A 12,845-nucleotide genomic window follows, 5' to 3' on the forward strand; every position below is an offset into this window, starting at 1 on the left:
GATACAAGAAGTCTCATGGCACTTATAAAGATCAAACCAATGACAAGAGCATTGTAACATGCTATCACTGATATATTAAGCTGGCTATCCTGAAATTCCATCCCTTGTATTATGAAGCCGGCGGAGTCACTTTCCTCTTTCTGGTTTTTCTTTGTAATTGATGAAGGCCCATACAAATATTGAGCAACTTCTAGGGTAATACGTTTAATCCAAGGTTTGCAGGGGCAGCATCTGCAAAAGCAGCTACCAATAATGCAGCTAATATGAACTATGATGAAATAAGCATAAGCAAAGTAAGTGATTAGTCCCACATAGAAGTCAATTTCATAGGCGATCATGGTGGTAAACGATCGGGGTAAAACAGTAAAAGATCTGTACTACTGACTAAACTCCAGAGATTGCTCGTTTTTATATCCGGTCCGAGCTGGGCTCCTCCCCTAGAGAGAGAGAGAGAGAGCGCATATCTATGGCGCGCGCTAGTGAAAAGTCATCCGAGAAGTATAGATAACGTTATGCTGGTATAATCAGGTCTTTTTCTTTGATAGGGGTCACTTGAAAAAGTTGAAATACCATTAATGGTAAGTTGTGCATATAAAATTCTGGGTTTTAATGCTTTTAAGGATTTCATAACTATCATGCATCTTTATGATCTGTTTGTTCTTGCAGAGTAATAATTCCATCATTGAAGTGTTTCAATTTATTTTGAAATTTCCAGACATTTCAGCAATAAAGTAAGTACACTGTAATATCACCATGGTAACAGTCACATGACATGCAACCAAAGGAACGACACCTATTTACTTGAAGTTGAAGAATCACTGAGATCAGCATTACTCAAAATCAGTATCAGTGACGTACTATGTAAGCCACGCCTACAGGAACTATCTGACCACACCCAATCCGACAGTCCACCATTCACCATATTAGTACACACTGAGAAATCTAAAGCAGCTAACCTGACACACCAGCAAGAGGAGGAAGTCAGTGAGAGAGACACTTCTCATTTTTCAATTTCTCATTTCTTTACATGTACATGTACTTAAAATATAAAGTCAGTCAAAATATGGTACATAGTAGTATGATGGTACAAATTTAAACTTATGTCTTCCTGAAATTTGGTGCTTTACTTTTTGCATATACATACATGTATGTCACCTGTAGGGGTTTCCATGGATACAGGTGAACCCACAAGAGCATGACCACACCTCCGTCTTTCAGCCGCCCACTCGTAATCCAATGAAGCTGATACCAATTAAGTCAATCAGCAACGAAATGTTACAGGTATAAATAATATTAATAATAATAATAATGGTAAAATTCATTTTGTTTATAATACAAAAATCAATCATTAGATGGAAGTACAGCTAGCAACAAAAGAAAAAGAATAATAATAATAATAACAATAATAAGAAGAAAATTTTTATGGAGACAGAAGCACCACAAAAACAATAATAATAATAATAATAATAATAATAATAATAATAAATAGCATTTGTGGAATTTCACAAAAATTCTGAATAAATAGAAACATGTATCAATATTATTACATTACAGAGCAGGTAATGACAAATTATAATAATAATAATAATAATAATAATAATAAGCAGAAAAGTAGCTATAATGGTGTTTTTAGCAATATTATATTGAGGAGGAGGAGGTGGTGGGAGAAATATTAGAAAATATCGGGACATACTGTATAGTCCTTGTTCAGTTTAGCGTCCCAGTAGTGACCATCAAACACGTGATAAGAAGTATTAGTGTCTGGATCAAACTTCTCTGTGAACCATCTATGAGTAGAGAAAGAATAAGGTTAGAGAGAGAATAATGTACATGTACATTGTGTGAATGATGCATTAAGATATTCTACCATTATGTATTGTATACTGTCTTTATCTCTTTTTTTAGTAGTTACCTGGGCTTCCATTCTTCCTTCTTCTTGTCTCTTGCTTTCCTGGCTGCTCTCTGCTTCTCTTCTAGTCTTACCTTCTCTTCTCCAGCCTCTTCAATCTACAGCAAGATAAACACAATAAAATGTTATTAATCTTGAAGCATTACCTGTCCTTCTTCAAGGAGCCTTTGGTCTGGTCTCCTTCTTGAGTCAGTTGGGCACTCAACACCTTTTGATGAAGTAAATGTGAGTTATATTGTATTATCATTATTCTTTACATGTACATAAAGTAACAGTATTAGTTTTTACATGTAGATTAGTCTTTCTCTCTCTACTTTATTACCCTCCCTCTCTTACTATCATCATGTTCATTAAGACTCATGGAGAAAAGAGTGAATCCATACTGTCTGTCATTATCAGGTAGTGGCTCGTGTGCAGTCCACAAGTTGTTCCTATTGCTACCATCTGAAGATACAAGAGGATACAGTAGTACTGCATGTACTGATAATTAATGGCTTACAAACCTGGGTCAACCCTGTCCATTCCTTTGTCCCATCGTCCCTCGAGATTATAAATGACAATACCATCCTTAGTCGTCACTTCACCTAATAGAGGTAGGTTATTATTATTATTATTATTATTATTATTATCATTATTATTAGTGGTTTTCTGTTGCTGCCTTGATACTTTAAAATTCATTTTTTAACACTCACCATTAATCTGCTTATAGTTATCCTTTGATTTGCTGTGCGGGTTCCAATTCACCACGGCCCGGTCACCTGTTTGGTGTGAGGTTACTGTGACCACGCCCTCATGATCCGCCCACAACTGGCCGATAATGAGATTGTGTACAGTCGTGTGAGGTTTGTTCCACGAATAATGGTAACCGTCTAACTTTGTTTTGAAATGAACTAAACCAGTCGGTTGGATACGAACCCACTGGAGAGAGAGACAGAGAGAGAGGCTATCATATAAAGATTCTTTTATTTCACTTTGAGATAAAGTAAAGTAACAATAAAACAAGTCAACGTGACATAAAGAGGAAAAGGGACAAGAAAGGATCAAAGCTGTTGACAAAAGGTACAGGAAATATCAACTTTACAAGAGATTGTGTAGGTATGTGTGTACGTGTACATGTATACTTGTATGAGTGTTTCCTGCAAAGCATACTTCATAAGCTGACAAGCACTACAATACAGCTATATAGTATGTACAATGTACACGCCATTTGGAGGAACTTTAAAAATTCATAAAAAATCGAACTGTGATTGGAATGAGCTCAAACTTTAAACACAACATAAGAACATGTATATGTATCAGATAAACTTATAAAAATTAAGAATTCTCTACTTTTCATTTTTGGCGAAATTTGGCTCGAGACCATGTACTATAGTACAGGGACTTTTACTCAATTTTGAAGCAACTTTAAAAATTCGTAAAAAATCCAACTTTGATCGGAATGAGTTCAAACTTTCTACACAGCATAAGAACATGTATATGCATCAAATAAACTTATAAAAATGGAGAATTCTCTCCTTTTAATTTTTGCCAAAATTCCCTGTACTATAGTACAGGGTCTTTGGCCCGATTTTTGAGCAACTTGACAAGAAGCTGCACTACACAAGTGTTTTAATATGGGAGATCCCTGAAGATATTGTCAACAATTAATACAAAATGGTATAAAATAGTAATACAATACACTCAGCAATGTGCTAATCGTGCTAATTGTTCTATTAAGTTGACTGCTATGAATTAGCAACTGGTTGTTACTGGACAAGGATGGAAACTGCATGAACACACGCTATCAGCTGTCAACCATATTAGTGATAGCTGGTAGTCTAACTGCAAGGAAATACACTGCATATGTGGTCAGTTACCATACCATCAACTGGACCTGCTATATGGCTACAGATTACAATAACAACAATGACATCAGCTTTTAATATGACCATTATCTGTTAACTGGCAACATGTATATGGCTACGGATAATAATATTTAAATAAGTGGAGGGAATTAAATATAATTATTATAATTACATACAGTTAATTTGTAATGTCTGTAAATGTCATAATTTTAATGATATTACAACATACCACACACATTACGGATTCACATGTATTGGTATATTATTGGTATATTATTGGTATATTATTGGTATATTATTGGTAATAGTATACTTAATGTGTTGATCATACCTGTCCTCTGAATTTGATGTCTAGTTTGTACTCCTCCCAAAATACCCACTTGTCCGATTCACAGTGTAGAGCAGTGATGGGAGGATGATGGCTTACCTGACAAGAGAGAAAGAAAAAAAGAGAGTGAATACACATTGTATGTACAAGTAATGCATGTTTATCAGTATAACATATAAGATTTATTTTCTAGTGTCATTTGTTAGTTAGGTATACCTGTTCTGCAATGAGGCAGTATCCTAAGTCTTTCCTAACTAACTCGTATGTCTCACCAAGCAATGGATTGAACGGCTTACTGTGTCTATAATAACAACAACAATAATAATAATAATAATAATAATAATAATAGTAATACTAGTAACTGGGATAATAACCAATAATAGTAATAGTAATGCAATAATAATAATAATTGTAATAGTAAATGAATTGTAATGTAATAATAATAATAGTAATCATAATTACAAAGCATATGCAAAGCACATGCTTCATCGGTCTATGAATAATCATTATTATAATCATCACATTGTGTATAGAAACAATACTCTCTTGGGGGGTGACTCATTTCTTTATAAAAGTACAATATTACCAGACCCCTCCTACCTAGTTAAAGTGCACACGTAGCAAGATGATGCTAGTGCAGCTAGATATGCTAATCTATCGTAAATTGTTTCCGCCTCTATAATAAGGAGAGAGAGAGGGGGGAGAAATAAAATTTGAAGTTATTATTATATAATATATACCTGCTGCTTTGTGACAGAGTTCAATATACTCTACATCCTCACACAGTCTCTGCACATTAATGAAGTCACATGACAATCACATGATGATAGTAATGCTGACTTACTTGTAAAAATGAAATCGGTTCATTAAAGGTGATGGGCATTGATATGCGAGTCACATCCTTACCAACGAGGTTCTTTAAGAAACTAAGTATAGAAGAAATATTCAAATATTAACGATAATAAAGTTTCAATGTTCTTATTTGGTCTATGTTAAAGTTATTGTTATTGTAGGCGTGTCAATTACAAATCACAACTCTAACTACTACAGGAGATTGCACTATCTTTGCAAGGAGAGTAAAAATTGGAAATCTTCCTCACCTTCCTTATATGGGAGTAACAGCTACTTAGTTTCTATTCTCAATAATAAATTACCCACTAAACAAAATAAATCTACTCAAACTCTTGTCGCAAGGATTATGCATTCTCCTGTAGTATAAATGAGATATTCTCATTTAATAGGACACATCCATGATTCATTGTATAATTGTAAAGTAAAGGAAACTCACGCCCACAGTCCAACTGTGCTCCTTTCTCTTGGAAACGGGAGCTTTTTTCTAAAAGATGTTATCGAAGATTGCTCTGTAAGTAGAGAGAGAGAAGAAGGAGGGAGAGAGAGAGAGGGAGGGAGGGAGGGAGGGGAAAAGAGAGAGGGGAAGGAAATAGAAATATCATTATATGACCACAAAACCTTTAAAGTGCATATAGATTCCTCTTTGGACATATTTGAGCTAATGCATATTGGCAGTATCATATGCAAACAAAGCCAGCCATACTCTAAACTAATCACTTTATCCTTTGTTCATGTTTTAGCTGGGAAATATTTCCGTGGTAAACAGAGCTGTAGTCAAATCAAAAGAGACTGGTTCACATTATGAAGTAAACTCTCATTAAATCAGTATGAGACTAGTGTTGTTATAATGTCTATTATTAAGATCAAAGTGTAGATATACACACATGATAGTATAAGTCCTGGCTCTCTGATAATAGTCCACTACTGTATGGAGTGTATGATTAAAATGGGAATTAGTAGCTGCATCGTACTTGTAAGTAGGTTTCAGTTGCTGAGAGTATTTCAATGTATTGCTGCTAAAGCAGTTTACATGCACTTTATAATAAACATTTATAAATCTAAATACAGTTTATTCTTTATTTTTGATAACCATTACCAGGACATAAATATTATATGCTTCTAAGAAGATTTGGTAATAATTAGAATCGGTTACCTAGTAGCATTGGGAAGAGGAACTCAAAGGCGTCAGGATTAGCTACTGGCATCCTTTTAGCATCGCAGTGTCCATTGGCAGTTGACTGCTGGACTTCAACTGCATCTTCAAACAGCTGAGAGCGAGAGAGAATGAAAGAAAGAATAGGATAAAACAGTAACAGAGCTTCTCCTTTATAATTTATCAATATTTACTTCATCTCCTGACTCTACGTCGTTGTCGTTAGAAGTGGCCATTGGTTCCCCGGGCTGTGAACTAAAGAATAAGAGGAAAGAAGAGAAAACAGCGCACAAGAGCTAATAGCCTAATGTATATTGTTAATTTAATATTATTTTTGTGGCCTGATTCGTCCTATTTTAGAGGTAATGCGGCATTTGACTAATTGGTTGTTCCTATACGGTATTGTGATCTAAGATGCATGCCTACGCTTTTATTACCGGCGTACATTTCCTTTATAAAGTTCGCATTATCTACTTCGTCATGATCTTCGTTGAGGTTTTCTTCTCATGGAGAAGATTTTTCTTTCTTTTCTAGTTCTACTGTTAAGTGGAAATGGAGCTAACTCGGAATGTAAGTTAATTGTCAATAATACTTAGCTGAATACATGTACATGGAATGATGATATGTACACTGATGCATGCAGTTTTCCACATCACTGAACTTGAATGTATTGTATTACTGCAGATATGTTTGTAGTTAAAGGAAGCATTTCATAAACTTTAAGTGCAATTTTGATGCAAAAAGAACTGTGTTTTTGCAATTGATATGCATCTGCGATATAATTTATGAGTCCATAAGACCTCTATCTTTTATTTGTCTCTCCAGCATGCTCAAATCAAGGAGATATAAGGCTCACCAATGGAACCTATGGTAATGTACAGATCTGCTATAACAACACATGGGGCCTCATATGCGATCATGACTGGGATCTGAAGGATGGGAATGTTGTCTGTAACGAGCTCCAGTATCAAAGAGCTCTCTCTGTATCATATTCATCTCATTATGGTCCTGGAAGCACTGAGGATCACATCTGGATGGATAATGTTAACTGCAATGGGAATGAGAATAGGCTTCAAGACTGTCCGTTTAAAGGATGGGGTATACATGATTGTAATCATGGTGATGCTGCTGGTGTGAGATGCAAAGGTAAAAACTTTAAAATGCATTTATTTTTTGTCACGCTCTTTCTTTCTTTTCCTTCCTTCATATCATTATGTTGTTCTATAACATTTTGCACTATTTCAAATTTCAATTTCATTATCACCACCATCATCATCACTAGGAAATATAACGTCTCCACAGGACTTTAATGTTAGGATCCAAGGTCAGTCGAACTCTGGCCGAGTGGAGGTGTATCGTAATAACCAGTGGACTCCTGTTTGTATGGAAGACTGGAGCAGGTCATTTGGTACCGTGGTATGCCGTCAAACCAGTTTCACGGCTTATTTCAACACTCATCCAAGTAATACACCAACAAGCGGGCTCCACTTGACTGGTTTAGTGTGCAGTGGAGCAGAACAAAACCTGTTAGGCTGTAATAGGACAAATGTAGGGTCTGTCAATAAGGACTGTCACAATGCAGTAATAACTTGTGCAAGTAAGTAACCATTGGAGAGAATAAAGAGAGAGAGAGGGTAAGGAAAGAGGTGCATAATAGAATAGGAGACAGACTGATAGGGGGAAAGTATACCTCAGGCAGTAGCTGATTCACATACTTACATTTAAATCAGTACACAAGACTCCCCACCAGTTGCTAATTGATGTCAAGCATGCATGTCAGATATTTCAAATTTTAAATAGTCATGATCACACACTACAGTCAATAACTCAGCTAACTGGCCCATTGCACAGTTCATGTATACTATGCATTGAATGCAATATTGAAGTCATTTTGTGCTCAATTACACAAGGTTGATTGGTCTCCTCTCCTCTCTCTCATGCTCTCACTCTCCTCAGCTTCATCCTCTTCATATCTCATTGCTAATGACGTGGACATAATTGGAGGCAATACAAAATGGGATGGGATCGTGAGAATATTGTATCAGAAGACGTGGGGACCTCTCTGTGTCAATGATATATGGCCTCAAACTGCTGCTCAGGTATATACAGATAATTAATTCACTTTTATGCAGCTAGTACAAATATTGAAGTGCAAGCATCTTATTTTTTATTAAGCAGATTAAAATTTTCATTGCTTAGATCAATAGTAGATTGTCTATTTTTCCTTAAATCAATTCATAACTGAAGCAAAATTTTATGATTTTCATGCTTCAATTTGTAGGCTGTTTGCTACCAATTGGGATACTCAGTGGGTGTGGCAAACCTATCTACAAGTATTGAAGTACCAGGAGGTGGTAATACCGTGTGGACTGCTAATGTATCCTGTGTGGGTTGGGAAGGATCAATTGGAGCTTGTAATGGAGCACAATGGAGTAATGTATCAAACGAAAACTGTAGCTCATTTGCATCTGTTATATGCTCAGGTGAGAGAGAGGGAGAGAGAGAGTGATAGATCATGGGTACAAAACCAGATTAGACTATTATGGTAAATGGTGTAGGAGTAGTATCATTTTATATACATTAATTGTTACGATGCTTGGGCATGCTATGTCACCTTTAAAATAACTCTTCATTGCTATATTGTGCACCTTCAGATTCACCTCAAGCTCTTAATGTTCGTCTCAGTGGGGGGAGTCAACTAGAGGAAGGACGAGTAGAAATATACTTTGGTGACTCTTGGGGCACAGTCTGTGATGATGGGTGGAGCATAAGCTCGGCTAATGTAGTCTGTAGACAGTTAGGATACATGTATGCGACTGAAGCTGTTGTGACATTACCTAGGGACTCACCACAGTTTGGAGAAGGTGAGAGAGAGGGGAAAAGAGAGAGAAAAGATTTTAGATTTGAATGAATAAGTACAGAGATTAATAAGAGACTACATTAAATCTCAATTCCATCATTGCAGGGTCTGGCAGCATATGGATGAATGAAGTACATTGCTTTGGTAATGAAGCTTCTCTATCTGACTGTCCTTTTGCTGGCTGGGGTGTACACAACTGTGACCACGGTGAAGACGCTGGTGTGGTCTGTGGCAATACATCGACTGCAGCACCGCCAGTGCTAATGGTTAGACTAGGGAACAGCAATGGAACGTATTCTGGACGAGTTGAAGTTAAGAGAGACAACGAGAGTACTTGGGGTACTGTCTGTGATGATGGTTGGGATCTCATTGACGCTGAAGTGATTTGTCAACAGCTGTTTTCTACTAATGCAGTTGCAGCATATAGGTATGCAATAATAATAATAATAATGATAAGCTTAATGTAGTAAGAGTTGTTGCTAATGAAGCATGTAACCTGTTCCTTTTATATCAGCGGATGGTATGCAATGTAGAATTACTCTTACTCTCTTTCCCTATGTGTGGGAGAAATTTAAAAGAAAGTTTACAATTTATGAGAGTCAAATTACAGAGAATACTTACACTTACTTGTACACATACATGTAATACTTGAAGATTTGATTTTTAAAATTTTTTGTAGTTCGGCACATTTTGGTCCTGCGTCTGATTCAGTTCCCATATTACTTGATGAGGTGTCATGTTCCCCTGGTATGATGACCCTCTCCCAGTGTGTCAGTAATGATTATGGTGTACATGATTGTACTCATGAGGAAGATGCTTCTGTATCATGCTCCTCAGGTAAGAGAGAGATAGAGAGAGAAAGGAGAAAGTCGAGATTTATTTACATTTATATGCATACATGTACTTGTACTTTTATCTTCTCACATTCTTCTAGGTTGTGCATCTCGTCTAAACCGCACTTTTTCTAGTGATCAATATGAGTGGGAGGGTTTAGTGGAGGTGAATCGTGAAGGACAATGGAGGCCAGTCTGTGATGATGATTGGGATAAAAATGATGGACATGTAGTATGTAGACAGTTAGGATATCCTAGTGCACTAGCTGTACGCATTCAACAAAATACAGGTGGTAGTGATTTCTCATTGAGTAATTTGCAATGTAATGGCGTTGAGGAGAGCCTTTGTCTCTGTCCAGCTATAAGAGAAAAAATAAATTGTGGTCCCTATGAAGGAGCTTTTGTTGCTTGTGCATGTGAGTTAATTCATTTAGCTGATAGGTCATGTTGTGATTATCATGTGACAATAAATGTATGCATATACAGTAATGTAAATGCTTGTAACTACATGTAACTAATTCTATCATTAAATGCATGTACATTATTGTTACTGAGGTATTCATGTATATATTTTCTGACTCATTTTGCACATGTATTTTTACACGCGTTTTTTATATGTCAGTTTTAAATTTTTTATGTATTTAAATATAGTTGAAAATCCGATCCAAGTTCGTCTTATTGGTGATAGAGTCCCCTGGGTTGGTCGTGTGGAAGCCAAGCTGAACAACATACCAGGACAACTTTGTAGTCAAGGATGGACCGATAATAACTACAAGACACTGTGTAGACAGTTAGGATATAAAGGATTGGTGAGTATTGTTGACGATGGTCAAAACAGTTACACAAGGTATATTGGGAGATCCGGCCCATACTGGTTGAGGGATCTTGCATGCACTGAAAACAAGTCTAACCTGTTTGACTGTACATGGATGGACTATAGAGTAGCAGATTGTTCAGGAGGCTATGGAGTTACTGTCTTCTGTGATCGTAAGCTGATAGAGAGAGAAAGAGAGATAAATCATTATTTTTTCTAGCTGGTTCTGAAGCACCTTCGTTCAATCCAATCAAACTGGTGGGCGGAGAGTCAATCTATGACGGTCGACTTGAGATCTTATACAAAGGAGTGTGGGGTACTATCTGCAGGGACTCTTGGTCTCGTGAGGACTCAATCGTAGCTTGTAGGGAGCTTGGGTTTGGACCACCTCTTGGCCATCTTGTTGGTAAGGATTACATTGAATGTAATATCTGTACATAAATTATCATAATTATTGATTTTATTACTATTGTTATTTTCATGCATGCATATGCAGATGTTAACAGTGATAAAGTGGGGCTGATATTACTGGATGCTGTCAATTGTTCTGGTCAAGAAACTAAACTAAGTCAGTGTCCATCTCAAGGCTGGAACGTACACAATTGTGACCATGCAAAAGACATTAGAATTAGCTGCTCAGGTATTGATTTAACTAATTTGGATTGTTATAATATGAGAAGCATGAAATTTAGTGCAAGCGATACAGGATCCTAATACATTTTTTATACATTATAATTATGCAACACATTGATATTTCTTTTTAAATTATTGTTTTTTCTTATTTCATAGCTCTTAATCAACCTGGTTTAAAAGTATCACTGTCAAGTGCCTCCACCCCAAACAGTGGCCAACTTCTGGTTAACTATAGCGGGATAGTGGGTGTGGTTTGTGGAGATGGGTGGAGTCGCTCTAGTGCTAATGTTGCGTGTCGTCAGTTGGGATATGGAGGGGTGGAGTCTCATGGTACCGAGCCCAATACTTCGTGGACTGGTTCTGATTCTCCCTGGTACTGGATCCAGTCCATAGAGTGTGATGGGAATGAGGACAGTCTAACTGATTGTTCAGTATCAGTTCTTGGCAGTTATACTGAATGTGCATCAAATAGAATTGCTTCACTTACTTGCTCAGGTACAGAGAGACGATTTTTCATTAATTTTTTGATGTAATTTACCTGCTGAAAATTTTGAGTTAATTGTAATTTTTAAAACTATGGGCATAAGAAAAATGCAACATTAAAATATGAAAAACAGCGTTATTATTATAATTATTATTTTATTTTACAGCTGGTGCTAGTTTGAGATTAGTTGGTGGGCCGAGTCCTACCGAGGGTATTCTACAGATATTCATTGGGGGGTCCTGGGGTACCATCTGTCAGAGAGGGTGGGGCAAGAAATCAGCTGATGTCGCCTGCCGGCTCTTAGGCTACACACGCTCTGTTGAAACTGTTAACGGCTTTAAGTATTTGAGTCCAGAGGTTGGGTCTTTACCAATATGGCTTGATGAAGTAAAATGTAATGGAGACGAGAGGTCGTTGTTGGATTGTCCCCGTGGGCCAATAGGAACACATGCTTGTGGACATGGTAGTGACATTGGACTAATCTGTACAAGTAAGTAGAACTAATAGTATTAATAGTTATACTAAATATTTTAAATAAAATAAATAATTGCAAAATTATGATCGATTATTTTTATTTACTATACATGTAGGTATACCCAATTATCCCGTAAGACTGGTTTCCAATCCCAGTAATGCAAGTAATGGTGTTGTTCAGATATATCACGAAAATACTTGGGGATCAGTTTGTAATGCTACCCTGTTCACTCCTAATGATGCTAGAGTAGTCTGTGGTAGTTTAGGATTCACACTAGGACCTGATTGCCCTAGTGGTACTTGCGCTAGTAATACAGACTCTTCACCTTCTCTCATTCCTGTCTGGTCGAGTTCTATGAATTGTGGTGGGTCTTCAGCCAGCGTCAGTGACTGTGGGGTTGTGTTTGGAACCCATTCTTGTGTCCATCATACTCAAGATGTGAATGTCCGTTGTATCTGTGAGTTATACTCCGTACATATGTCATCAAAATTGAAAATTACTTTAAAATCTGATGAAATACCCTGTACTATAGTACATGCATAATCTTGGGCCAAATCATTCTAAAATTAAAAATAAAACAATTTGCAATTTTTATAATTTTTATGTTGCATAGAAAGTTTGAGCTGATTTCAATCAAAATTGAATTTTTACAAATTAAAG

General features: G+C 36.5%; 4 protein-coding genes across 5 annotated transcripts in view; 3 read left to right on the forward strand and 1 right to left on the reverse strand.

Moving 5' to 3' along the window:
- The first annotated feature begins 6 nt into the window (after positions 1 to 6).
- Positions 7 to 1,406, forward strand: LOC109582489 (mitotic spindle assembly checkpoint protein MAD2B-like). Of its 2 annotated transcripts, XM_019997216.1 has the most exons (6): positions 7 to 498; positions 546 to 578; positions 667 to 731; positions 785 to 980; positions 1,162 to 1,281; positions 1,353 to 1,406. In XM_019997216.1, the coding sequence occupies exons 2-6, from the start codon at positions 576 to 578 to the stop codon at positions 1,386 to 1,388; spliced, it is 420 nt and encodes a 139-aa protein (XP_019852775.1). In that variant the 5' UTR covers positions 7 to 498; positions 546 to 575; the 3' UTR covers positions 1,389 to 1,406. The 2 variants fall into 2 exon arrangements, with proteins under 2 accessions (XP_019852775.1, XP_019852774.1); XM_019997215.1 differs by having other exon boundaries at positions 7 to 578.
- Positions 1,407 to 1,564: 158 nt separating this feature from the next.
- On the reverse strand, positions 1,565 to 6,412 carry LOC100640923 (oxysterol-binding protein 1-like). Its single transcript, XM_019997218.1, has 14 exons — positions 6,281 to 6,412; positions 6,087 to 6,201; positions 5,370 to 5,442; positions 4,926 to 5,007; positions 4,822 to 4,870; positions 4,682 to 4,757; positions 4,298 to 4,382; positions 4,085 to 4,180; positions 2,602 to 2,827; positions 2,413 to 2,493; positions 2,246 to 2,353; positions 2,056 to 2,117; positions 1,913 to 2,007; positions 1,565 to 1,787 (listed from the first exon to the last, which is right to left on the reverse strand). The coding sequence occupies exons 1-14, from the start codon at positions 6,320 to 6,322 to the stop codon at positions 1,673 to 1,675; spliced, it is 1,305 nt and encodes a 434-aa protein (XP_019852777.1). The 5' UTR covers positions 6,323 to 6,412; the 3' UTR covers positions 1,565 to 1,672.
- A 158-nt stretch (positions 6,413 to 6,570) lies between these two features.
- LOC109582477 (deleted in malignant brain tumors 1 protein-like) lies at positions 6,571 to 12,208 on the forward strand. The gene is made up of 14 exons (XM_019997193.1): positions 6,571 to 6,656; positions 6,912 to 7,232; positions 7,369 to 7,683; positions 8,043 to 8,185; positions 8,368 to 8,569; positions 8,741 to 8,950; positions 9,052 to 9,373; positions 9,626 to 9,783; positions 9,881 to 10,195; positions 10,431 to 10,766; positions 10,814 to 10,999; positions 11,090 to 11,233; positions 11,383 to 11,721; positions 11,877 to 12,208. Exons 1-14 carry the CDS (start codon positions 6,593 to 6,595, stop codon positions 12,206 to 12,208), a joined length of 3,387 nt encoding a protein of 1,128 aa, XP_019852752.1. The 5' UTR covers positions 6,571 to 6,592.
- The window catches only part of LOC100641046 (scavenger receptor cysteine-rich type 1 protein M160-like), a 12,900-nt gene continuing 11,848 nt past the window's right edge, over positions 11,794 to 12,845 (forward strand). The window contains exons 1-2 of the mRNA XM_019997212.1: positions 11,794 to 12,200; positions 12,301 to 12,642. Coding sequence (XP_019852771.1) covers positions 12,540 to 12,642 — 103 coding nt within the window. The 5' untranslated portion in view covers positions 11,794 to 12,200; positions 12,301 to 12,539. The remainder of the gene's footprint in view (positions 12,201 to 12,300; positions 12,643 to 12,845) is intronic.

The sequence above is a fragment of the Amphimedon queenslandica genome, unplaced genomic scaffold, assembly GCF_000090795.2.
Source record: "Amphimedon queenslandica unplaced genomic scaffold, v1.1 AMPQUscaffold_13380, whole genome shotgun sequence".
Taxonomy (NCBI): Eukaryota; Metazoa; Porifera; class Demospongiae; order Haplosclerida; family Niphatidae; genus Amphimedon; species Amphimedon queenslandica.